The sequence below is a fragment of the Suricata suricatta genome, chromosome 15 (assembly GCF_006229205.1).
Source record: "Suricata suricatta isolate VVHF042 chromosome 15, meerkat_22Aug2017_6uvM2_HiC, whole genome shotgun sequence".
Classification (NCBI taxonomy): domain Eukaryota; kingdom Metazoa; phylum Chordata; class Mammalia; order Carnivora; family Herpestidae; genus Suricata; species Suricata suricatta.
In genome coordinates, this window is record NC_043714.1 from 59012761 (window position 1) to 59039341 (window position 26581).

A 26581-nucleotide genomic window follows, 5' to 3' on the forward strand; every position below is an offset into this window, starting at 1 on the left:
GCAATTAATATTTACTGGATACCAGCAGCCTATTTGCCATGGTCTTCTTACCCTCATTTCTTAATGCAAAATTTCCCCTTCCCCTTAGAAAGCTTGCTAACACTTAAAACAATGTAAATCTCCTTCACTTTCTTCCTGAGCCTGTGTACAAATTATGAGATGATTACAAGCCAGAAATATGACAGTATGAAGTCAGTCCTTCTGGGAGGTGAGACTTGGGAAGGAGCCCTCTAGAACCCTGGGTTCCAAAACTAAATCTGTTAGGGACCCGGTATGATGTCTTCTTCCCCCAAAGCCTGGGGACATTGCATTAAAATGAAGTCTAAGTCCCTTCTTACAAAAGACATTCCACAATTCTGGAATGTACTGAATACCTACGACATCTCAGGCCTCATGTTAGATACTAAAAGTTTCAAATGAAAACACTTGTCCTAGAACATGTCTACATTTCAAGCTGATTATCAGATCGCAAACTCTTGGACTTAGGGCTCAATTAATTCATTTTTCTCTTTACAAATTGCCTGTGTTCATGCACATGGAGCAACTTATAAATGTTCATCAGCACCTTCCTGCCACTCTAGGCACTGGGCTAGATGCTGCGCTTACAGCGAAAAACAAGACTTAGTTTTTGTCTTCTCTCAAAATATAAACTGCCATCTAGCCTACCTCATTCCTTCATGAACTTGAGCATAGCTCCTCCCCTCCCAACAAGGCAGGTTTGCATATTGATTTCTACAAAAAAAGGAAGGAAGGAAGGGGGAATAAAAGAAAGAAAAAGAAAAAAGCTTGATAGATAAAGAATCATTTTAAAGACTGAATAATTGCTTCTGTTCAAAATATTTTTCCTAAGAGCAAGCTGGTCTATATTTTTCTCCAAGGTTAATCATGTCAGTACCATAGTTACTAGCACTACACGCAGAAACTTCTAGATACTCTGAGAAGCATAAAAGGAGTTTTCCCTAAATTCAAATCGGAGACTGGGAACTAAATACATAATTTAGAGTTGCAAGTGGAAAGCCAGTAATGCTAACGTGTCATATAGTATGTTTTCCAACATACACTGACCATTTTTTACTGCATTCTTTCCCAAGAATGACTGGGTGGGAATAAGGACATTGAATTCAATCTGATCTTCCGTATATTATTACACCTATTTAGGCTTTAGTTTCTTTCTTTGCAAAGTGAGCTTGCTCAGAGAACTGTTTGAAGAATAATATAAAATAATCACTGTAAACTTTATGCCATGAAGGCATCATAAATAGACAATTAAATTCTACTTAACTTTCCGTCCTCTCTCTGTTTATCTAAGTCTGTTGAGTAACAGTTTTGGAAATAAACATTGTTCCAATCATCAAAACTTCTTTGTTGAAAGCCATCTTTATTTTTCTTTTTATGCCTTAACTTTATTATTTTATACTGTTCAGTAGGAAAATGTTCTCTTTCCTACCTATGTTGTTTCTTTAAACAATTCGTGTGAAATTCTGACCTCTAGTGGTTTTAATTGAAAACAGCAGTTCAATTTTTAAAAGGAATGTTAAAAAGAAATTTAAAACCCATAAATACTTGAGTGATGATTCACAATTTCCAAAGTATTTTCAAGTAGATTATCTTGCTTAATTTTCACAATTTCCCTATGTGGTAGCAATTACTTTAAACTTAAAGATAAGGAAATAATCTCAATGAGGCCAAGAGGAACTCTCAAACTCTTTCACATACTTATAACAGATATGCAGTTTGAACTTCAGCCCTGGGCATCTGACTCTGGTCCCAGTGCCATTCAATGGCCATCCGCTGGTTTCTATTAGAGTCAAGTTTGAAAGTATATTCCACTGACCCCTTTGTGATAAGAAATGGATGCCAGAATGCCCAAGAACCCGGTGTTCATGCAACATCATAGCTCAACATTGCACTGACACACGCTGAAATTATGATATGCCTCCCCTTTGATAATCAACTCCATTACTTTATTAGTTTGTTTGGAAATTAAAGGGATTTTACCTAATTGCTTATGTTGGCTTCCATTAGATTTTTTGTTTAGGAGCTTTATGTTTTTCAATGACTTTTGTGTGTGTGGCCTAAAATTTCCTTGGCAATCCATCTGGCTTCTCCCTACTTCTCCCACATGAAACTGCTTTTGCACTTGTAGTCTGCTTCAGGCATCCTTGCTTTGTCTCTCATTCTTAATCCAGGGCCTTTGTACTCAGTGTTCCCCTCCTTCTGGCCCAACCTTCCCTCAGCCCAGATTTTTCCCAAAGTAGTTCCTTCTTCTCATTCACGTTTTAGCTCAAATGCCATTTGCACAGGAGGCCCTACCTGTTACCCCTCATTTCCTGGTCTTGGCAATTGGCACAACTTGAGTTAGTTCCAGGAATGTTCTCAGTCTCTGGTGCAAAGGAGCCTTCTCGTGACTTCCCCAGACAGATGGCCAAATATGCCCAGGAATGTCGGGATCACTTTCACAGCCAAATCGGAAGTCTCACTACCTGTAATGTAACTATCAGAGGTAATTGGTGTAAATCCCAAATTACAATTTTTACATTTGTTAAAGCCGAAGCCCAGAGAGGTAAAATAACTTGTTCTAGGTCACACAGCAGTTAACTGGTTGGCAGGGCTAGAACTGGAACTCATATTCCAATCGCCAGCCAGTCATTGTTCCATTCTACCGTGTTATAGCATCATCCTCGCATTCTGTCATTCTCATTAAACATGAAATGATCCTTCCCTTAGTTTTATAAATTAACATCAGAAAAGGAGTTCTGTGAGGTCAGTGTATAAACATGGTACAGAATTGTTTTAGCTCGGTCACCTTGATACAAATTAAGTTGCTAATTTCTTGCTGGTGACTTTATCAGAGAGGTTAAGCAAGTGGGTATTTTCCCAAGACCCTTTTATTAACTGCATTAATTCACTAGATTCTTTCTTTGAGAGTTTTAACATGCATTTTATGCATAGAGACAAAGCAAAATTTTAAGTGGTTTGGCCAGGGTGTTCTGAACGATTTTTCCTCTCCTTTTCCCTTTGGATAGATACCAAGAAAATATTTCAAGGTTAAATCAGGAAAAGAAAGGTAAAACTCCAGTCAATCAAAGCGTGGGCAAAGATGAGTCAGGAGGTACAAATGATAAGGATTTAAAAGAAATTAGCTTGTTTCATTTCCATAAGGGTGTGTCCTTTATTCATCCCACCTCCTTCCTCAACTCTTGCACAATAACTTGACTCTCTATCAGTCACTTCTAGGGCCATAGTAGTAGGTACTTGAAGGTTGGGAAAGATCATGGACTTTGAATTTGAGCTTTGCCACTTACTTATTTATGAAAGCTCATGCCTCAGAGTTTTCATTTTTAAAATGGAGATAATGACATTGCCTATATTAAAACATGCTAGCATATAGGTTACCTATCCTCATTTTTTGCCATTAGCTTCCATTTTCTTTTATTATTATGTTTTTAAATTTTTAAATGTTTTTTATTTATTTTTGAGAGACAGAGTGAGACAGTGCAAGCAGGGGAGGATCAGAGAGAGAGAGGGAGACACAGAATCTGAAGCAGGCTCCAGGTCCAAGCTAGCTGTCAGCACAGAGCCTGACACAGGGCTTGAACCTACGAACAGTGAGATCATGACCTGAGCCGAAGCTGGACGCTCAACCAAATGAGCCACCCAAGCATCCCACTTCCATTTTTGATTACCTGCTACTATGAGCTTCTTCTTTCCCCCCATCCCTAACAAAAGGCTCAAAGACTGTAAAGTTGGCTCTATAAATAGAAATCTACCCAGAAAATGCCACCACCTTCTGCAGCTCTCTGCAATTTCCTGCCTATCGTAGTCCCAATGCCAAGTCCACTTTTGTTCGGTAGCTCATGAACCTGAGAGCACCCTTACCCTTCACTAATGTGGCCTTCTTTCAGCAGTTTTCCAACTGAGCCTTGTGATCTTTATCGATTAAATAGAAATAACAACAGTGTAAATACCTCTATGGATATAATGAGATTAAATGAGTTAAAACCCACAAAACCAAACCTCAGTTTTATTTTCAGTAAGAAAAGATAGGATGATAGTGTGACTACTTCACAGGTTAGTGGTGAGGAGAAGTGAGTTAAGCCACACAAAGCACTTAGCACTGTCTCTCATCTATTGATTGCCAAGGACTCTTCAAATATTAGAAAACCATGGGTTAACAAAACTAGTCGGAGTCCAGCTCCAGCCGGTCCAGGGCTCCCTGAAGGATGGACGATGCAAGCAAAAGGGAGCGAGAGAGTGTCAGCTTCTTTCTGATCACCAGGCAGGCATCTCTCTACTGACCCAAGAGTCAGCTTTATTTATTGAAAAAATGTATGGGGAACAAAATAAAAGTGGCAATTGCCTTAGACAATGATTTCTGATGACAAGTTTGTTGGAATGTAAAAATTTCCCAGAACATAGATTGGTAGAAGACTCATGCATAACCTTTATCAATAGCGATTGATGTAGGTGACTAGATACTTATCAGGGAAGGGATCTTTAGCATTCAAATACAAGGCAATGTTTTTAGCAGAGCAAAGGCAAGAGTTAGTTCTTTGGTGAGCAGGGCTCAATTAGCCTGTTTTCGAGGGGAAGGAAACAGGTTTTCTCAGGAAATGTAACATTTGCTCCTATAATCATAAAAGAAGAAACTCCTATAACAAGTTTTTTCACAAGGTACAATTCACATATTTTTAGCATAAGAAGCCAAGTCACTCCTGATATCAGTCAGTCAGGTGCCTTGGGAGTCGGTGCTCAAACAGAAATTGAGTGGGGGTTGAAGGGGAGTAGATGCTGGTCACCATCTGACCGTGGGAGGTCTTGCAAACCTGCCTTCCTTCAGAAATGGCTCCCAGCAAAAACTCAAGAGAAAACAGGATGTTTTTCTTGTTTGGGTTTTTTTTTTTTCTTCCTTTAAGGAATATTTTCCCATGCCCCAGGAAGGGGTCATGACCATACATGAAGGCCAGATACAAATTTAAGTCTCTCACTCTTGACTTATGTTTATGAAATATACTTCTGTTAGAAGTGGTGTGTTTGGGCCTTTTCACATCTTTGCAGGATATTCCAACCCATGATCAGTCTGTCTGGTTTTTGCACCACAGATTTGGTCTGCAATATTCTATAATTTACAAAATTCATTTGTAGCATCCCCTGCTACAGATATGTTCAGTGAAAATATGACACTCAAGGGCTCAAGTGAAGTAGTGTCTAAATAATGTAATTGTTTTCAAATTATTTATTGTAATTGGTTTTTATTTGAAAACTCTTTAGAACCATTGCTTCACGTCTCTGGTGGCCACTTGAAAATATCTGTATCTGTTAAATTATATGAATATGAGTTTTTAGAATTTACAAAGGGTTTATCAATTATTTTTTGTTGGCTCAACTGACATACTACAGGAATCATTATTCCTGTTTAAAGAAACTAAAGCACACAACTCTTACCTGTGACCCTTCTGAAGGTCATTTATTTGATATCACCCAGGAATGACACGATGTGCAAGACACTCCAGTCTTGCATGCAGTCAACATTTGTTTAAATGAACTTGCTCTTCCTGGCTTGAGATGAAGAAAAATCTAGAAAAGGATTTTGACATGCAGAACCAAAGTTTTCCACCACACTCCATCCTCAGACCACATGCTGAGTGACCAAAGAGGCCCTTATGTCCAAAGGGAGATGGAGTGAAACAGCAAGTACAACAATATGCTCTAGACCAAACCCCAAGTCCCCAAAGAGATGGAGAGATTTTAATGTATTACAAAGAAAGTTCTCTGCAACGGATTTATCAGTGTTACCCTAGAACTTGAAGAGTTAAGGCTGGACCAGTGGTACTGTTGCAAAGTCAGTACTAGCCCATGGACACAGACCAAATACACTGAAATAATGCTCACATGGCGTGTACAAAAGCAAGAGATATGACCTACTTCCCTAGGTTAGAGAACGCTTAAGCTAACATTTTATTTTTCAAATTAGAATAGACTCAGCATTTTGATTAATCACTCTCTCATTCTCTCTCAACTATGTCTCTATATTTTGTCTCCTCATGATCAAAGGAGAAAATATCATGTTGGTATTAGTCGGATGTGACCCAACCATGCTAATGTGGAACTCTCTCCTATTCCCTCTTCCCAATTCTCTAGGATTTTAACTCTGCACAGATGAGTGTATGCAAAATTAAAATGCTCAGTATTCATTGGTGCCAGGGTGTTTCTGCACCTGCCTACAAGGCTTTTCTATGGAGAACTGAATCTCCCAAATACATCATTTTTACTCCCTGCTCTCCTGTATTCCTTCCTATCTTACTTTTTGGATTTAGAAATATGGGTGGATGTGGGAGGTTAGGGCATAGTACTCTGCCATGTCAAAATGCATCTCTAATGCAACAAAGTTATTGATTTAATTTTCTGGTCAGTGGTGACTTTTGGAACAAGGGTGTCCAATGGAGGAGACACCAAGTGCTAGTCCATTTCCATTATTAAAACTAATATTTTAATAAAGTAGCACACAGAATGTTTTCTTTATTCCAGCTCCAATGGCTTCATTGTAAATGAAAGCTCATTACATCTTGTTAACCTAATTTTCATTATTCCTTGGTTTTCTTTCGTCTTTTTTTTCTTTTTTCAGTTTTCATAGCTGTTTTGTAGAAGTTATAAGACTGTATCAGGTCTGACCAGTCAAGTAATAGTTTAAACCAGAAGAGCTGATAGAAGTCTGAGCAGGAGAACAAAGCAACTTAGACGTTTTTTTCAGTAGACAAATCTCTTGGCAAGGTTGAAGGTAGAATGAAGCTCTGAAGGATGTGAGAGGCTCCCAGTGGGATATGAACTAAAAGCAAGAAATGAATGAGAGTTGTTGGGATACGGAGAAAAGGGGGAGAGTAGAGAGAGATTTCAGAAGCAAAACTGGCAGATTATAATGAGTCCTAAATAGTTTGGGCTGCCTCTGGATATTCAGATGGAAAAGTCCAGCAGGCAGTTGAAAATAGATATCGTAAATATTTTTTAGGCATTTCTTCTCTACAAAAACAAATCACACTATTTGTCTTGACTCATGGTTTTTGTAACTTGTCTCATTCACTGGAATCATCAGGGAAGAAACTGCCATCCTCACAGCTAGGTGGGATGTCCATGGATTGGGATGTTGGGATATAATCACACAGTTATTACTTACAATGGTACTCTTTTTCTTTAAATTAGTTTCTGCCCCACTTTGTAATGAAAGGAATTTTAAACAGAATATTGTATGTTATATCTATAGAGTATTGTAAACGTTTCAATGCTAGAGGCACAAATCCCTGGAAGCAAAAATATACATCAGCCAGGGAGTTGCAAATCTGCACAGCCAAGGCATGGGCTAAAAGAGGCATTGCATGCCCTTGGCCTCTTCTTTGTATTCCTCTAATTTCTAGTGGCCGAATTTCTAGGTGGCCTATTGGATGATACTGTTACAGCATAAATTTCTCCAGTACTCACTGCATTCCAGGCACTGGTTGACCCTTCATTTGAATTACCACGTTTATTCCCCCTCAACAATACTGAGAGGGAGATATTTCACTATTCTGATTTATAAATGACTTAGACTTGTAGAATGTAAGTGGGTTGCCCGTGAGCCAGGGATGGAGTCAGACTTGAACTGTGCCCTCAGATCCCCGATCTTCCACTCTTAACTACCGTAGTGCATTGCAGAAGCACCTGCCACTTAGTCCGAGATGGATGGGACTTCTCCTTGCATTTGTTTCTACTGACATGGCTGTGGATGCATTTTAATAATGAATGATATGTGCAGGAGGAAGAAAACCTGCCCAACAAACCTTGGTATTATATTTTTCATTAAGTACAATATTACTTGTTTTTCTTCCTTCCCGTTACTCAGACATGCAGTGACTACAAAAGACTTGTAGGTTCCAAGTAGTAATTCTTTTTAAATGAAAGAACCTGAAAACAAGAGGAGATGCTTTATAATCTAAATAGGAAATATTGCAGGGTACTTGAAATCTGCCCTTTTCTTTGCCAGGTTACACAGGAATGAGCTGAAGGAGGAATAAAGTTTTTGGGTCTCTGGAATTGATGGGGCACAATAAAAGAAGTGGTTGAGATCATGGTCATGCACATCAACCATTTGGGCTGCATCCTAGGAAACTCCCAGTAAACATAGTTGTGATCATTATTGACACTGATATTATTATTAGATAAATTAATTATATGTCCTTACAAATTATATTTCCTTGCATTGTTTAGCATATTAATATAGAAAAAGCACTTCTATTCTGTTTCCTTATTTGACACATTATCTTGTCATCTGAAGAAAAAGCAGTAGAGATGACTAAAAGCCAAATCTCCTTACTCCCATATCATTGATCTTTTCAAAAATCTCACCCTGTTAGATGCCAACGACACACGTGACAATTTCCCTTTTGTAATACTCATGACATTTAGAAGACCTTGTTTGATGTCTCCTTCCCACCAAACTTTTAGGCTTAGATCATGTCTTGTCTGAAACCATGCTGTATGCATAGGACTCAACACAAGCTAGTAGAGACTCAATTAATCTTTGTTCAAGGAATGAATGAGTGAGCAAATCATGAAGTTTCAAGCAGCTCTTGAGAACAAAGTGTAAAGTATCTGGCCTCATCACAAGGAACTTACACTCCAATTATGTAGTTAACATTAATACAAAAAGTTAAATAACAGCACGTTTTAAAATCATACTCCAAGGCAGCAATTAGCGAGTAGTAACAAGGAAGCAGATGGTGAATTACCAAGGAAAGAATTCTATCAATAAATTCAGAGAATTTAGAATTTGAGACAGACTGATGGGTAAAATTTACAAAAGAAGAGAAGGGCCATAGTTTATTTATATTATTTATGATTTACCTTTTAAACTGCAAGAGTATTGCATGCTTGTTAAACATCTAGCATGCATAAATATATGCAAATTAAGATGTGCAAAGAAAAAAACTAATGATTTAACATTTCTAATGTTTTTTAATGTTTTATTTATTTTTGAGAGAGAGAGAGAGAGAGAGAGAGAGAGAGAGAGAGAGAGAGAGAGAGGGAGGGAGAGCATGAGCAGGGAAGGGTGAGAGAGAGAGAGAGAGAGAGAGAGACATAGAACCCGAAGACAGGCTCCAGGCTCTGAGCTAGCTGTCAGCACAGAGCCCAGCACGGGGCTCAAACCCACAAACCGTGAGATCATGACCTGAGCCAAAGTCGGACACTTAACCGACTGAGCCACCCAGGCGCCCCATGATTCACATTTCACTGTGACTCTTCCCTTTCCAGAGACCTACTTCTCCCATGTAATCATCACTAATAGCTTGGTATTGGCACTTTTCTCTATATTTTTTCTATTATTTTATACTTTCCTCTAGGTAAGATCATATGCACATGACTCTCCAAGAGACATTCTTTCTATACTATAACATGGATCTCATTCTTTCTCCAGAGGTCTCTTTCTAGAATTCACTATTTTTAGTAACTGCACAATATTTTTCCTTGTATTTTCATCAGTTCCATGATGACAAACTTTCAGATTATTTACGGTTTTTGTTTTTGCCACTGCAAACAAATGTTCTCATATATGTAAATACACACACACACACACACACACACACACACACACTTTGTTCTTACAATTAGTTTTAAGTTCTTATAGTTATTCCCATAAAATAGGTTCCCTAAGGTAAAGTAGAGGGTTTGGATTCTTTATGTTAATCCTTATTGACAGACTAGCTTCCAGAAATGGTGTAGCCATGATGCTGCCAGAAGCAATGACTGAATGCCCTCTGTTTCTACAGCATCTTTGGATGCTATTAGTCTTTTTAAATTATTGCTAAATCTAATGGCAAAGTATGACTAAGACATTTCCATATGTACTATTGTTCTGACTAATAGTGAGTATGGGCACTTTTCATCCATCATTTATTATTTATATTTTTAGATCATCTTTTTATTTCACTTATTGTCTTTTTGCAAAAGCTTTTTACATGTTAAGAATATTAATCATTTTCTATATCTTAGTACTATATTTTTTCCTTGTTTGCCATATATTTGTTTATGAACTATATACACTTATGAGGCATTATTCATCATATGTAAACTTTTAATTTCTCATACGGTCATATATGTTTTTCATTTCTTTTATGTTGTCTGTTTTTTTTTCCTCTGAAGAGATGAACTTCAAACAGAGAGAAAGGCGTGTGCCTTTCAATGGAGGCATGAATTGAAAGACATTTTATAAAAAAAATGAATAAACAAGTTGAACAGGAAGAGAAGGTTATGCAACTCAGTGTCGGAAAATAACACCAGAAAGGTGCACTGATGCCAGTCTGTGAGAGTCCAAATGCTAGCCTGACTAGTTTGGACTTGGCCTATAAACACAGAGGAACTGCTGAAATGTTTTGAATGGGGCAGTTTTATAATGAAAATATAATTTTATAGGGATTGGTCAGCAGCGTGGTTTGAAAAAGTGAAGTTCAGATCGGAGGAAATCAGGACTTCAACAACTATTCATTGAACAGACACTACTCTAGGCACTTGGAGTCACCAGTGAGGAGAATACCATACACACCATTTAGGGACCACTCACACAGGAAGAGGCAGAATAATGGCATAGGGTTAGAAAGAAAAAGAAAGGACATATGTGAGAAAAAGTAAGAATCAAGGTGGGAGTGAGAAAGGAGGAACACCGAAAGCCAATTTGGATACTGAGCCTGGGAGATCAGAGCATGGCAGCCACCCTGGAAGACACGGGCAAATAAGGAGAAGGAACAGGGACACCTGGGTGGCTCAGTCGGTTGAGCGTCTGACTCTTGATTTCGGCTCAGGTCATGATCTCATGGTTCATGAGTTCAACCCCTGTGTCAGGCTCTGGGCTGAGAGTACAGAGCTTGCTTGGGATTCTCTCTCTCTCTCCCCTGCTCTGCCCCTCCCCCGCTGTGTGCACGCACGTGCTCTCCTTCTCTCTCTCAAAATAAATAAATAAACTTAAATAAAAAAGAAGAGGGGACAAAAATATGGGGTGGAGAGTAGGAGCCAGTCTGTCTGCCTTCCTAGGTTACAGGCCACTACACAGACCTTTCTCAGCCAACTCAAGTCAATTCATCAATCAGCCATTTGAGAGAATGACATTTCAATCAACCACTAATTTATTTAACTGTATTGTCATTAAGCTCACATTTATCTATCTTAACTTTAAGAGTGGTATTCCTTCTCTTTTGAAAACCTTTGTTGAGAAAGCACCCATTGTATCTGAGACACTGTGCCATGTGTTAGGGATACAGAGAAAATAGTGTCTATCCCTGACCCGTCCCATCATGTGACACAGGGCGGTGGGTGCTCTGAAGTCAGAGGGGTGTTCTGTCCAGAGAATGAGATTATCCTGACAGTTAAAGAGGGGGATGGCAGCAAGAAAGTCCGTCCCGGAGCAGGCTCCTGGGGGAAGGGGGTGACATGTGAGCCGAACCCCCAGGAGGCATGGTTTGGGTGGAAAATAAAAACCCACATGAACTTTAATGGATAACAATGTAGTACCAGCCTGCCCAGATATAATGACACATTTGTAGAGTATCTCATTTTCTTTGTCATTTATCTTATGTTATAAATTTATTCTGGTGGAGGCCGGTGCAAGAGATCCCATATTTTCCAGAAAAAGAATAGGGGAGAGCTTCAGGTGTGAGCCAGTAAAGGCAGGTGTTTCCTCCTACATCTTCTAGTATTTATCATGGCAATTATATGCTTTCATGCTTGTCCTCTCCTGAGGTTTTGGTTTCCTCATAGGTAGGCCCTTTTTCCTGGTCTGTGTCTAGTAGACACATAATGTAACTTTCCTTATATTACTAAGGAAACTCGTGTTTGCAAGTGAAAGAAACCAACTACAAACCAAGCTTAAACTGGCTAATCAAACAAGCAAACCGAGGAGAGAAGGGGAATTTATAGACTCATGTAATAGGGAGAGACTCAAGCTGGGCTATACCCGGTCTGGAGTGATGTGCTCAGGACTCAGTCTTCATACCTCGGTTCTGCTTTCCTTGATAATGATTTCATTTTAAAGAAGTTCTCCCTTCACAGTGGCAAAATAGATTCAGATATTTCGAGAGTAGTCTATCCTCTCTGCAACCCTTGCAGAAAGAGCAAGTCTCCATTTTTTGAAGTTATAACTGCTTGAGTTGTGGAGAAGACTTATCTACAAATTGAGACTCACTGGCCTGTTGAGTCACATGCCCATGGCTGAGCCAATCACTGTGGGTTAGGTTTAAAAGCATGGTTTCCTATGCAAATCTGTGGGGCTGGTACAAGAAGCCCAGGAGAAGATACCAGGAGGGAAAAGGGAAAAGGCTCCCACTACACACTCAGCATTTAGTGCATCAGTAAGGTCACATGCGGTGCACAGGTATCCTCTGTGATCTTTGCCATCCATGATATTTAATCTTCAAGCAACTCCACAAGAAAAATGTATTTATCTCAACTTTATAGTTTTGGAAACTGAAGCAGAGAGAGTGCTTATTTAGTATATTAAAGAGCCGTTAGGTGGAGATGTAGGATTGGAGCCCAGGTCTCTGTGACTACAAATTCGTTTGCTAGGGCTACAATACCAAAATACCACACACTGGGTGGCTTAAACAACAGGAAGTCACGGTCTTGCAGTTCTAAAGGCTGAAAGGCCAAGGTCAATTTGTTGACAAGTTCGGTCTCTCTTAACTAAGACCTCTCTCCTTGACTTGCAGATGGCCGCCTTCTCACTGTGTCCTCGCATGGCCTTTTCAGGGATTTTTTTTACATTTATCCTTGTATCCTTTCGTGTGTCCAAATTTCCTCTTCTCATTAGGATGCTGCCAGGTTGGATTAGGACTGCCCAAACAGCCAGAGTTTAACTTATTCATCTCTTTAAAGACCTTATGTCTAAATACAGTTACCTTCTGAAGCAGTGGGAGTAGGGCTTCCCCATATGAATTCTGGGGGTGAGGAAACAAGTCAGCACATTACAGGCTATAAAACTCCTATTCTGCTCCCTGCACCAAGCTTCCAAAGACCTGTGGTTCTGAAGGCTGAGACCGTTGCCAAATTGTGTCTTGGTTAAGAACTGCTTTCTTCCACAAAAGATATTCTCCCTTGGACAGCCTTTCTCCTTAGAGACAGGCAGTTTCCTATGGACTAAAATGAACTTAGTTATTTTGTAATCATATCCCAACCATAGGACCAAAATAAACATGTTGCAAATGCTTTAAATGTATTTGGAAAGGTGTTAATTGTTTTACAAGGATGATCTTATTTCATGCACACTCTTCATAACTGCATGAGGTAATGTTAGGGAGGAACCTCAGAAAAGTCTCTTAGAGGACTCTTGGCCCCCTGTCACAGAAAGATGTTTTTCTACTCATGAGGAACATAGTATTTATTGTTGTTGTGGTGGTGGTGGTGGTGGTGTTATTATTATTTTGTTGTTCTTTTTCTTTTTTTTTTTTAATGTTTTTTCATTTGTTTTTGAGAGACAGAGAGAGAGAGACAGTACAAGTAGGGGAGGGGCAGAGAGAGCCAGACACAGAATCTAAAGACAGGCTCCAGGCTCTGAGCTAGTGAACAGCACAGAGCCCGACATGGGGCTCGAACCCACAAACCGTGAGATCATGACCTGAGCTGAAGCTGGATGCTTAAGAGACTGAGCCACCCAGGCACCTTGTTGTTCTTTTTCTTAAGCCAAGTTGGCCAAGGTCTGGGTCTCCCTTGACCACAGATAAGTTGCAAAGTAATGTCTACACATCACTCTTCCTTTAAAAACTATAGTTGCTCATTTCTTACGCTTTCATTAAAAGAAATATGAAGAAAAGACCCTCAGTGTCTGAAATGAGGAAAGAGCTGGAATGAAATGTCACCAAGGGTCTGTAATTGTTCCACAGTTTATGACCACTGCTGTCATTGAGGGTCCGTGAGCCATGCTTACAGAGGCCTGAATTTAAATTACAGATCACCTTCTCCCGTTGGCTCCTGTTACTCAAGGACTTGGTGCCAGTCTTAGGATATAAGACCATTTGGATAACTGAAAAATCCCACCTTCAGGGAATGGGCAGGAGCAGTACAGGTAACACTAGACATAACTTGGCAATACATTGGGCAAGGGATAAAAGAAATAAGAAACCGTTTTATTGGTTTCTTCCTCTACCTGCAATTTCCATTACAAAGCTATTAAAATGAAAGAAAAATATCATGTGTCTCAGCAGAAGGAAATAGCACTCAATTTGGAAGACTAAACAGGTAGGGACTCTATTTATTTCCATTTACTGATAAAACAGAAACTTTGAGAGGTTAAGTACCACATCTGAGTTTACAAACCTGGAAAGACATATAATTAGGAATTGAATTCAGGATCTATAAGAGTGAAGCCCACGGATTTCTTCAACATATCATCCCAGCCTCCCAGGCACTCCAGTCTTCTGTGAATGACCAAGGGAAATGTGTCTTTTTCTAGCCACTCTGGTCATGACAGTATCTTGATTCATTAGCAGTCCTTTCAGAATTAAAAATGGAATTTTTGTCAAGATTTGTTTTCAGGGCCACCTGGGTGGCTCAGTCGGTTGAAGTTCTGGCTTCGGCTCAGGTCATGATCTCATGGTTCGTGGGTTTGAGCCTGGCGTCGGGCCTCTATGCTGACAGCTAGCCCAGAGCCTGGAGCCTGCTTCAGATTCTGTGTCTCCCCCTCTCTCTCTGACCCTCTTCTGCTCACACTGTCTCTCTCTGTCTCTCAAAAAGTAAATAAAAGACATTAAAAAATTTTTAAATAAATAAAAATGAAAAAAGATTTGTTTTCAGTGAACCTAAGTTTACTCTTCTGAATATCTGTCTCTCTAAGTGCTCACCTCTTTTTATTAGTTTATATGCAGCACAGAAGTATGGGCTCAAGATAAACGAGGTCACAGAACTCTATAAAGATGAATTTAGTAAATCCCGGTAAGAAATTAAAATTTAAGATTTACATGATATTACATATACATAGGAGAATGTTCTTACCTTTTGGAGATTTGCTGAAGTATTTAAGGAAACTGAGTCATAATGTCTGTAATTTACTTTTTAAAAATCAATAAATATACATAGATGAAGCAATGGCAACATGTTAATTGCTAAATCTCAGTAATGGGTATATATCTATTTCCATTTATCTTTAATTATGTAAAAATTTACTTAGCAAATAGGTAAAAAAGTAAGTAATGATTATAGGAAAAGGATTGAGGTAGTGAAGACAAAGGAAAGTTTAAAAGAAATGTCATTTCTGGTGATGATGATGATGATAATGATGATGATGATGATGATTTCTTACACTTCCCTCCTATTCTTATTAAAAGAGGAACAGATGAGTTTACCAAGGACCAGGCACTATGCTGAACACTTTTTATGCATTGTCTCCTTTAGTCCACAACAATCCTTCATTTAACAGATGGCACTGGGATTCAGAAAAGTGATATCATTTGTTCCAGAGCTCTCTTCATCAAAGGAGGGCATTCCCTTTTCCCTAGGGAGAGCCGTGTAGGAGTGACTGAGTTGAAAGAATTCAGGACTAATGGGAAGGTAGGTAAAGGCACAGAAGGACTGGTAAACTAAGTGAATAGGGAGAAACAAACGTAGTAGGTCCCAAGGATGGATGAATATTTCAGAGTAAGGATGAGGTGGTGATCCAGGAAGTAAAAGTACTGGGAGATAGTCCATTTTATGACCATACTCAGATATGTGGTATATATGGGAGGTTCAGGTCATAAGCGATATGACAGCAGAGCTTTCCAAGAATGAGAATGTAACTGGCAAGAAGATGTAGGTAGAGATTGGAAGAATACATTTTAGAGAAGAGAGCTCTCTCCATGAATTAAGCACACCATACTGCCTGCACCACTCAATTCAAAGGCTGGTCAGGAGAAGGATTGCTAATAATTTCCTCCTAGCCCGTAAGACTATTTTGGCAGTGGGAAAAGTACAGCTTCTAGTGATTTTTCTTTAGCATTTCCAAAACCAATTCACTAATTTTTAATAATTACTCCCTTTGAGCAGGAGGTATTGACCTAGGTTCAGCGATTTCATCTCAAACTAGAATTTAATTTTAAAAGACTTTTTGCTTGTTGGGGGAAAAAAAGACTTTTCTTTTCCCTAAGAAAAATTAGTCAACTGTGCGCTCTGCTGGAATTCTGGTGGAGAGATTATCACGGCAAGCTGGCGGCCTGGGCGGGGGGGGAACAAATCATTTTTGTACAATTGAAATTAGTTCCTTTCAATTGATAGCTTTTCATTTAATTTTAAAATGTAAGTAGCTATTTTTAACAGGAAAAAAGAAAGTCTAAATTGCACTACTAATCCAATGAAATATTGCCCAGAGGATGAAAGTAGACAACTGTGGGGCATGTGGGGGGTTCTTTCCAAAGCTTGCTTTTATACCTCTCTTCTGTTCTCATTAAAGCAAGTCTCAAAGATCAAATGAACCCCGGGTACAAGCTGAAGGCAAGGGCACGAGTTGTTTACTTCATCTCTGCCAGCATCCTGCTCACCACCAGTCTGGGATGCGGGCACTCAGGTCAGAAGAATCATAATCCTATTTTCACCCTCCCAGGTCTCCATCAGGAGCCACCAGGGAGCGGTAGATGACTAAGCCCCTCATTTGGCCACTTTTAGTTAGATACTTGCTTGAAAATGCATGGGAAAGCTCATCGGAGGGGGAAAAGGAGGAGAAATAATAATGGCACCAATTATCGTTGTGGTTTCTTGATTCACAAAGTGCTTCCCATACATGCCTGCCTTTGATCTTGCTTTTTGGTGAGCAGGACATGCACCTGTGGTCCCATTGTACAGAACAGCAATCCAAAACCCAGAAATGTTTAACAAGAATTTGTTCCCAATTAGACAGCTTGTTCAGAACGTGGGCTTTGAAGGCAACTGCCCTGGCTTGTATCCTGGCTTCATTACTTACAAGCTATGTGACCCTAGGAAGTTACTTAACTTTTCTTTGACCCATTTCCTCATCTGTAAAATAGAGCTAAGAATAATATCCATCTCAAAGATTGTTGTCGAGGCCAAATGATAGGATGTATATCAAGTACTAGGAACCCTTTGGTACATAGTATTCATTAAACATTACCATTACATTTGTAAAATGTTTTATAGCTCACAAGATATATCCAGCCCAACTATATTTATTAAGCACCAGACACAAACACTGTGTTAAATAATGAGGATGCTAGAAAAAAATCACCCATAATCCCAGTCATCCCACAGGTCACAGATGAGTGTAAGGAATAACACAGAAAAATGTACTCACTGAAGATAAAGTGATATTTTCAGCAATGAAGGTAATTAAAGGGAGGATTTAGCCCAGTCTGAAAGTGTTAGAAAGGACTTCCTGAAGCAAAATACTTTTCTAATTTTGCCTTTACTAAAATCCTCCGAAGCTCCAAAGAAGATAGCATTTTGTCCATTCTCCTAAAGAATGAATCAAGGCTCAACAAAGGTCAAGGACTTTCCAAGCTCCTTCAGCTAGAGAGAGGCAAAGCCAGGTCTCAATGATACTCAACTACCTTCAGGATACATTCCCTGTGAATTAAGTCATCAAGATACTAGGCTGTTCTGTTTTTCTTCCCCATTGTTTTTCTTTTTTAGAAGGGAACAAAAAAACAGTCATTCTTTCTGCATCTCCCATTTTTCTCCCTGAAAAATTTGGCACAATATCAAATTATTTAAAATCCACAATCTACTAAAGGGTCACAGAATCCTAGATTAGAAGGGATAATTGTTTACTGGTAGGGATCTGGAAGCACAGAGATACACATGTTGAATCCTAGCTTTACCATCCACAAGCTCTATGATATTAGGCAAGGAACTTACCCTCATTGAGTCTGTTTTCCATTCATGAAATGGCACAATAATAGTTTTCATCTCCTAGAATTTGTATGATGATTAACAGTTTGGTGTACATTATAATTACACAATAAACATTGGCTACTAACTTCATCTAAGGAAATGCCACTTTGTCCATCCACTTCATCCCTCTGGTCTGATCACACAAATCATCTGTGTGTTCTGTTTTGAAAGCTTCCCCAGAAGGAAATTTTAGAGCTTCACATGGGAAGCGTTTTAATGCTTGACCCATCTCATGACCTGGAAATCCAACTGTTCCGTACTTGGCTTAAGCTTCCATTTAAGATATTTACATTCTGCTCTCAGGAAAAAAAATAGAGAATGGCTGACCATGCTTTTTTCTAGACAAGTAAATGATATTTCAACTTTCTTCCAAACTGTCTAATCTAAGGAACTGCACTTTTGTCTTTAGAATTTTTTTCTTACCTACTTCTATCCACTGGTGATGGACAGGACTCCTTCATATCCTGAGATTGCCGTGGTGATAATTCAGGTAGCTTGGTCATAATACTGTGTGTGTTGTGCTCTTTATTTTCAAGGGACATTTGCATGCTTACCTTGCTGATCCTAAAACAACTAAGAGACAGGTAGGGAGGGCAGGAATTAAGTCCACATTAAGGATGAGGACACTGAAGTATAAGGAATAACAACAGCCACCATTGCTAAGAAGAGATTATGTTCCAGGTCTTTTATGCATTTTATCTTATTAAAGTTCTCAGAAGGGCCCTTCTTGTGTAGGCATTATCAGCTCAATTAGTATGAGAGGAAATCGAGACTCAGAAAGGGAGGTCACATACCTAACTTTCTCCAGATAACGAGTGGTCAAGTGATGAAGTCCAAATCAGTCTTATTCCAAAGCCAATAAGCTCTATCACTGACTTCTGAAGGTTTGCTCAACCCGTCAGAGACCAAGATGACATTAAAATCCAAGACTCCTGATTTACAATCCAGGACACTTTTCATTAAAGCACTCATCCAGTTCTTGAGTAGGTGAGGTGTGAGAGCTAGACCCACCTATGACTACAATAGCAGCCCACAGAACTGCTTGGCAGCTTTCCCCCCTTCCTACCTGTCTTCTATTCTTAGCTTCCTGGTCTATGCCTACGATTTGGGGGCTCTCAAGCCTGCATTCCGAGAGTAATAGTTTACAAAGGATAAATTATAATTTATATATTTTATAATTTTAATATATTTAGATAATTATATAGAAGTATAGATTTTTATTATTTATATATGTTTCACACATCAATATACATGTTTGAACATGTACATGCTTCTGAAATTGACCAAATTCATTAGCAAAAATAAATATCTTGTCACACCAGATATCATACACACGTATACACAAACACACATGCACACACACACACAAACACACTGAAATATTACTCAGCTAAAATAAGAATGAGATCTGGCCATTTGCTACAACATGGATGGACCTAGAGAGCATTATGTTAAGTAAAATAAGTCAGACGGAAAAAGACAAATGCCATATGATTTTACTTATATGTAGAATCTAAAAAAACAAAATAAATGAACAAAACAGAAACAGATATAAATACAGAAAACTAACTGGTAGTTCCCAGAGGGAAGGGAGGTGAGGAGATGGGCAAAAAGAGTGAAAGGGAATAGGAGATACAGGCTTCCAGATATGAAATGAATAAATCACAAAGATGAAAGGAACTGCATAGGGAATATAGTCAATGATACTGTAATAGCATTTGTAGCATAGCATAACCTATAGTCTTGTCAGATCAGACTTGTATACCTGAGGCTAACATAAAAATTGTCAACTATACTTCAATTAAAAAAACAGGGGTTCCTGGGTGACTCTGTTGGTTAAGTGTGATTTGGGCTCAGGTCCAATGGTATCATGATTCATGGATCATGCCTCTGCACAGACAATGCAGCCTGCTTGGGATTCCCTCTCTCCCCGCTTCTGTGTCTCTACCCTTACCCCACTCATGTAGACTCTCTCTCAAAAATAAATAAACATTAAAAAAAGATTTGTAAAACCAAACAAACCTCTCAGGAATTCATCAGCAAAGATGTTTCTTCAAACATAAAGTTAGCTAGGTTTTCAAACTTGGGAATTTCTTGGGGAAAATTTGAAATTGCCCTCCTAAAGTACCTACACTGAGAACAAGGGAAGATGGAGGAAAGAGGCAGATCACCCCAGATTGGTAGGTGGTGGTGTGAACAAGCAGGAGAAGTTATGTATGAGGCTTATCTTCAGTGGTGGTAAGACAAGAAAGTTTCCATCCCTGCCTGCCAGAATCTCAAAAGTTTGTATGGATGCCTTATCAGGGTTCAGTCACATATACCTGCCAGATGGTCTCAAAAACACCTCCCTCTCTCAAAGCTGCATCCTGGAAATGTCTCCCACTGTGAGAATGGTGGTCATACATTTCAAGATAGGGAAAGGAGTGAGGAGCTTTTGATGATTTCCTGGGTCTGGTTCACAGGTCAATGGGTGGTCACATCCCCTAATGACCTCCCCCAACAGTATGGAGAGAAGTAAAAGAGTAAAGATATCAGAAGTGTCCTCTCGTTCCCTGACTGTCCAGTCTTTGTGGCCCATGTACATAGTCACATCAGATTTGTAAGGCAAGGACTTAGCTAAGGAACTGATTCCAACCATGTTCACGGCCATATCCTGGGGAGGGTGTGCTATATCATTATTCGAGCTGCTTCATTCATTTATTTTCCATTTCAAAAGGAGATGATGGTGAAAAGGGAGATCCAGGAGAGGAGGGGAAACATGGCAAAGTAGGACGCATGGGGCCGAAAGGTAAGTGCAATGACGCGAATGCGATGCTCTTAATAGTAGAATTGCTTTCGTCTTTCTACTGGCCTTGCCCTGGATATTGGCAGCTTTTGGAACACACTCTGCTCTGAAGATGGATGAAATGTATTTCAGATATGTATTTACTCACCATCAGAGAGCTCTTATGACACTGACTGTCAATGAGTCACCACACATTTCTCAAGCTGCCTCCTTAGGATGGGCAGGAGGGGGATATTCCAGGAGATTCAGGAGAAGCAGTCTCCAGAAATATCTAAGAAACCATGAGTTTTAGAAGCACAGCTGGGTTCATAGCTGTGTCTTTTCTCAGATGCCACTCCTGAGCAACACCTTTTGGCTGGCCTAGAGTGTAAGGAGGAAGATGAGAAGGAACAGAAAGGGTTCTCTGATCCATTGACTTACTCGCCTTTCTTTAAGATGGGTCAGCAAATGGCAGGGTGTGGGAGGAACAAGGCAAAGAAGATGAGACTGATAGAAAGGCCATTAGGGAGTACTTTTACCCACAATGCCAAAAACCAGCCTCACCAATATATAGCTTCTGGATTGCAGTGTGTAAGCATGTGTCTTCTAAGCACTGGACATATTCTTTGCCAACTGCTGCAAAGTGGTGGCCCTAGACCACTGACTTCAAAATCTTTAACAAGTTAGCGAGAAGAAAAGACTCATAGGCTTTGAGACCTCAATTTGAAGAATGCTGATTTATACTCTTTCTATTCTATAAGTATTTAGAATTTAGAAGTGTAGAATATTATTTAGAATAGATATTTAGAATTCTATAATTATGTACAATCAGTTGCAAAATTATACAGCTTTATAACTGGTAAATGTTTTTTAGGTCATCATAGAAAAAAACAAAATTGCTAATAATTTTGCAGGAACTCATGATGCCGATCATTTTTTTTGGAATCAAACTCTGTTGAACAACCTCTGATGTCTCTTTGGTCATGAGGTTTTATGATTATACTTTTCCTCCCCCTCTTAAAAGTGGCTAAGAGTGTCAAATCTTCTTTCAAAATAGGGAGGAAACAGAATTTCCAGCTGAAGCCCAAATGGATCTGGAAAGGAACCGAATTAGAATAAAATGCAAGAATTCTTCCACTCAAACCCTTATTTGACCTTTAGATTAAATGTCCTCTGCTCTAGACCTTTTAGAAACATTGTATTCATAAGCATTTTAATACCATTGCATCCAGGATTTTCATTTTTACCCACAGTTTTAGTACATACACTACAATGCTATTAAGATAGATAATAAATCATAGGATATATGTCCCATATCACAAAAAGAAGAGTGCACATTTTGGTATTTCCTTCAAGTGGATATCATGTGTTAGCCACATCTTCAAAGGGAATTTAAAACCTTAGGACATAAAGATGTCATGCTTTGCTTTACAGGTATTAAGGGGGAGCTGGGTGATGCAGGAGACCAGGGCAACATTGGCAAGACCGGGCCCATTGGCAAGAAGGGTAAGCTGCATTTTCCTTTCCTCCAGTGGTAATTTGAGGCAAATCAAGCGTACCCTTGATATATTCCAAAACATTCACGAAAATGGTCACTTTTCTTACTTTTAAAATATGAGTTTTCTCTTTCTTCATATCTTGGCTGTTCCTTCTTTACATAAACAATGTGTCTAAAAAATAAATAAAAGGCTTCAACAAAATTAAACAGAAATTCAGGGGCAGAATCAAACATAAAGTTCTGGTAGTCTTGAGGCGCCTGGGTGGCTCAGTTGGTTAAGCAGCTGACTCCTCGATTTCGACTCAGGTCCTGATCTCTCAGTTCATGAGTTCCAGCCCTGAGTCAGGCTCTGTGCTGATAGTATGGAGCCTGCTTGGGATTCTCTCTCTGTCCCTCCCCAGCTTGTGTGCATGCTCTCTCTCTCAAAATAAATAAATAAATAAATAAATAACTTAAAAAATAGTACTGGTGGTCTCTATACTGAACTATCTCCTGAGGTTGTAACCCTTGATATAATTAAAAGGGGTACCATGACCATGAAGCATGTTCAGAACAGAAAACAATTATTCATAAAACTCAACACAGCAAAGGGCAGTGGAATTTTCTTTTTCAAAAAAATTTTAAGTGTTTATTTTTGAGAGAGAAAGACAGACAGAGGGACACAGTGTGAGCAGGAGAGGGGAAGAGAGAGAGGGAGACACAGAATCCGAAGCAGGCTTCAGGCTCTGAGCTATGGGCACAGAGCCCAACACAGGTCTTGAACCCATGAACCCAGTGATCATGACCTGAAGTGAAGTTGGATACTTAACCCACTGAACCACCCAGGTGCCCCTGGAATTATTTTTATTAAATTGAATGAGATCATAATGATTTTTCATCTAGGATTTACTAACATGTTAGGAATTTTGAGTGTATATATTCATGCTCTTTTGTTTTCAGTCCTGTGCCCATCCTGCACAAAATCACTGCTTTCTTATGATAAGGTAGAGGTGTTTTCCTCTTTATTATCTGAGCACTCCTCCTACTGTCTTAAATCTCCACCACCATAGCAGGTTTGAGCTGCTCCTGATGGTCAGTTATTCCTCCTGCTATTGTTCCACTTGGTTTGAAGATACCAAACTGAATGAGAATCACAATTTTCTTGCAAGAAGCTCATAGATTATTTGGGAAGACAGGACTTGTTCAGAAAGAATCATAATACTAAACAACTAAAAGACTACTATAGGAACCAGGTGGGGGAGTAAGACCAGATTGACATAATGAACTGACATCGGTCTTGTAGAAGAGCGATGTGTTTATGGAAATGGAGGGAAAGACATTTGAGGGGGAGGGAAAAGATACTAGTATCGAGGTACAGATCTGGGGAAGCTCAGTGCCCCAGGTAATGAGATTGTGGAGCCTGGATGTATGCCCTGCAGCCTTCCTGCTAGGCACGGCCCAGTAGTGGGCTAGTCAACCACGTTTTTGAGCAGTGAATTGGTGGAGTGTGAGAGAGACTTCGGCCCCTCTCCATTAATCTTGGAGCTTGGTATCTCCTCTCTCCCCGTCCTTTTCCAAACTCATTCCTTTGAGAATTTTCCTTCAGCCTGCATCTGAGGTCAGAGACAGAGGGTAGTGCCACTGAAAAGAAAGTGCTATGCTTATTTTTGATCCTGTGGTTTATAGGGTTATGTTCGCCTGTGACTGAAATTCTCATAGCTGGGGAAGAGCTCCATGGACTCCTCAGAGATTATGACTCTTCCCGTTTTATGTATTTTGGGTGGTTTCACCATGAAGCTGATGAAGCTTTGGCTTCAGAGCCCCACACTTAGTTGGGTCCTTCCCAACTCTCTGACAAAGAGGCTTGGCAATGGGTGCTTATGGAGGAAGGCTTGGGGCAGTTTGTAAAGTAAGGCATTTTATCCTCAACTGGTTACAGTAGAACACCTCAACATTAAAAAAATAAAAAACATTTCCCCTTTTCCAAACCTTTTTATACGTGTTTTTTTTCTAACTATCCTCCCTTATGAAATTTGAATGCCACCCGTGGATTATATATCTGTTATGTATTATATGTAGATTTGTGCTTTATATATAAAAGAGAGCACAATTTTTCACCCTCCTAGAACCAACTTTTATATCTTTGCGCTGGTATTGTCCTCATCAAAAATGCACAGGTTAATACTAGTCTCCTTTTTTTGTTTTTTAAATAAAGTTGTTTATTTACTTTGGGGTGGGGGAGAGTCCCAAGCAGGCTCCATACTGTCAGCACAGAGCCTGATGCAAGGCTTGAACTCAAACCATGAGATCTTGACCTGAGCTGAAATCTAAGTCAAACTTAACTGACTGAGCCACCCAGGTGCCCCTTCCCTCTCCCTCTACTCCAGCTTCCTTCCATCAGACTTCTCTCGGTATCAGCTGCAAATGGGAGTGGACAGAAGTATTCTGGGAGCTCACCAAGAGGAGCCTGAGTGGGGGAACATTTAGTTTGTACTTCGTGGGATATATTTACATAGTTCACAATTACTTCCAGGTACAATTAAGCTATTGCTAATAATTTCAGTGTAGCAATAGCTTCCGAGAATATTTCTACCACTTACTGTGCAGATCTATCCAAAGTCATGATGAAAAAGTGCAGAAATCCAATCATCATGTGAACATGCCTTGTGGCATCCAGCACAAGAAATGTGTGAATTGGGGAAAAGAAACATTTGAAATGCACAGGGCCAGAGCGAGGCTGTGAAAAATTTTTCCAAATCCAACAGCTCCTATATGAAAAAGGCTTTACAGGTGTTCTCAAATTTGACAATGTTTTTAATTTACACACATCTTCAATGATAAGTTGTGAAGGTGAAAGAAATTTCTTAAATTGTTAATACTAAAACACAATTCAGATTTCTGCTATAAGTCATTGTAGCATTAATCCTTTAAGAATGACTACCTGAGGGGATCCTGGGGGGATAAGCATCGACTTCAGCTCAGGTCATGATCTCACAGTTTGTGAGTTTGTGCCCCACATTGGACTCTGTGCTGAGAGCTCAGAGACTGGACCCTGCTTAAGAATCTGTGTCTCCCTCTCTGTCCTTCCCATTCTCTTTCTCTCTCTTTTTCTCAAAAATAAACATTAAAAAAAAAAAGGACTACCTGAGTCAAAAAAAAAAAAAAAAAAAGGAAGAAGAGAAACTCCCCACAAAGCAAAACAAACAGGAGAGCTACCAAATTGACTAGGACTTTAGGGTCCTGACCTGGAAGAGAAGGGAACCACATTAAGGTGAGCTATGCAGTCTGCTCTAATTTTCCTTTCAAGTCATTCATCAATTCATGAGCAAGGAATCACGATGAGATCAAGAAGCTCAAGCAGAAAGTTGCTCCAACTGAGTTGGTATTCAAGATCTACCCAAGAAGAGCAGTCCAGGAAAATGGCACTCTTTCATTTCAAAAATCCACATTTTCAGTTAAAACTCCAGAAATTCTGAAAAACATTAAATTAAACATAAACCCATTCTTTTTTCAAAAACTGTTAGCAAGCTAGAAATAGAGGGTAACATATTCAATATGAAAGAGAATATCAAAATCAGGGTCAAAAACCTATTAAAAACCATACTCAATAATGAAATCTTGAACACTTCTCTCCTGAGCTTGAGAGCCCCCATCACCAATTTTAACCAACATAATAGCAGCAGTTCTAACAAGAATGAAACTGCCAGCACGAGATAAGAATAAGATAAGAATAGATAAGAATCCCAGTCATTGGAGACAAAGAAATAAAAGGGTCATTATTTGCAGATGATGTGACTGCATGTCCAGAAAATACAAAAGAATCTACAGATCAAGGGACCTGGGTGGCTCTGTCGGTTAAGCGTCTGACTTTGGTTCGGATCACAACCTTGCGGTTTGTGGGTTTTAACCCCCTGTCAGGCTCTGTACTGATAGTTCAGAGCGTGGAGTCAGCCTGTCTTCGGATTCTGTGTCTCCCTCTCTCTCTGCCCCTGCCCTGTTCGCACTCGGTCTGTCTGTCTCTCTCTCTCTGAGTCTAAAATTTTAAAACTTTTTAAAAAGGAATCTACAGATTAACTATTTGCATTGTTTTTTTTTCTTTTTTTCCCTTTTATTTTTATAAATAGTTTATTGTCAAATTGGTTTCCATACAACACCCAGTGCTCTTCCCCACAAGTGCCCTCCTCCATCACCACCACCTCTTTTCCCCCCTCCCCCTTCCCCTGCAACTCTCAGTTCATTTTCAGCATTCAATAGTCTCTCAAGTTTTGGTCCCTCTCTCTCCCCAATTCTCTTTCCCTCATCCCCTCCCCCTGGTCTTCCATTAGGTTTCTCCTGTATTCCTATTAGACCTATGAGTGCAAACATATGGTATCTGTCCTTCTCTGCCTGACTTATTTCGCTTAGCATGACACACTTGAGGTCCATCCACTTTCCTACAAATGGCCATATTT

At 39.4% G+C, this 26581-nt stretch overlaps 1 protein-coding gene across 1 annotated transcript in view; it reads left to right on the forward strand.

The window, feature by feature from the left end:
• Nucleotides 1-26581, forward strand: part of COLEC10 (collectin subfamily member 10) — a 38714-nt gene that overhangs the window by 1606 nt on the left and 10527 nt on the right. The window contains exons 2-3 of the mRNA XM_029923582.1: nt 20606-20677; nt 22088-22159. Of these exons, the coding sequence (XP_029779442.1) occupies nt 20606-20677; nt 22088-22159 (144 nt within the window). The remainder of the gene's footprint in view (nt 1-20605; nt 20678-22087; nt 22160-26581) is intronic.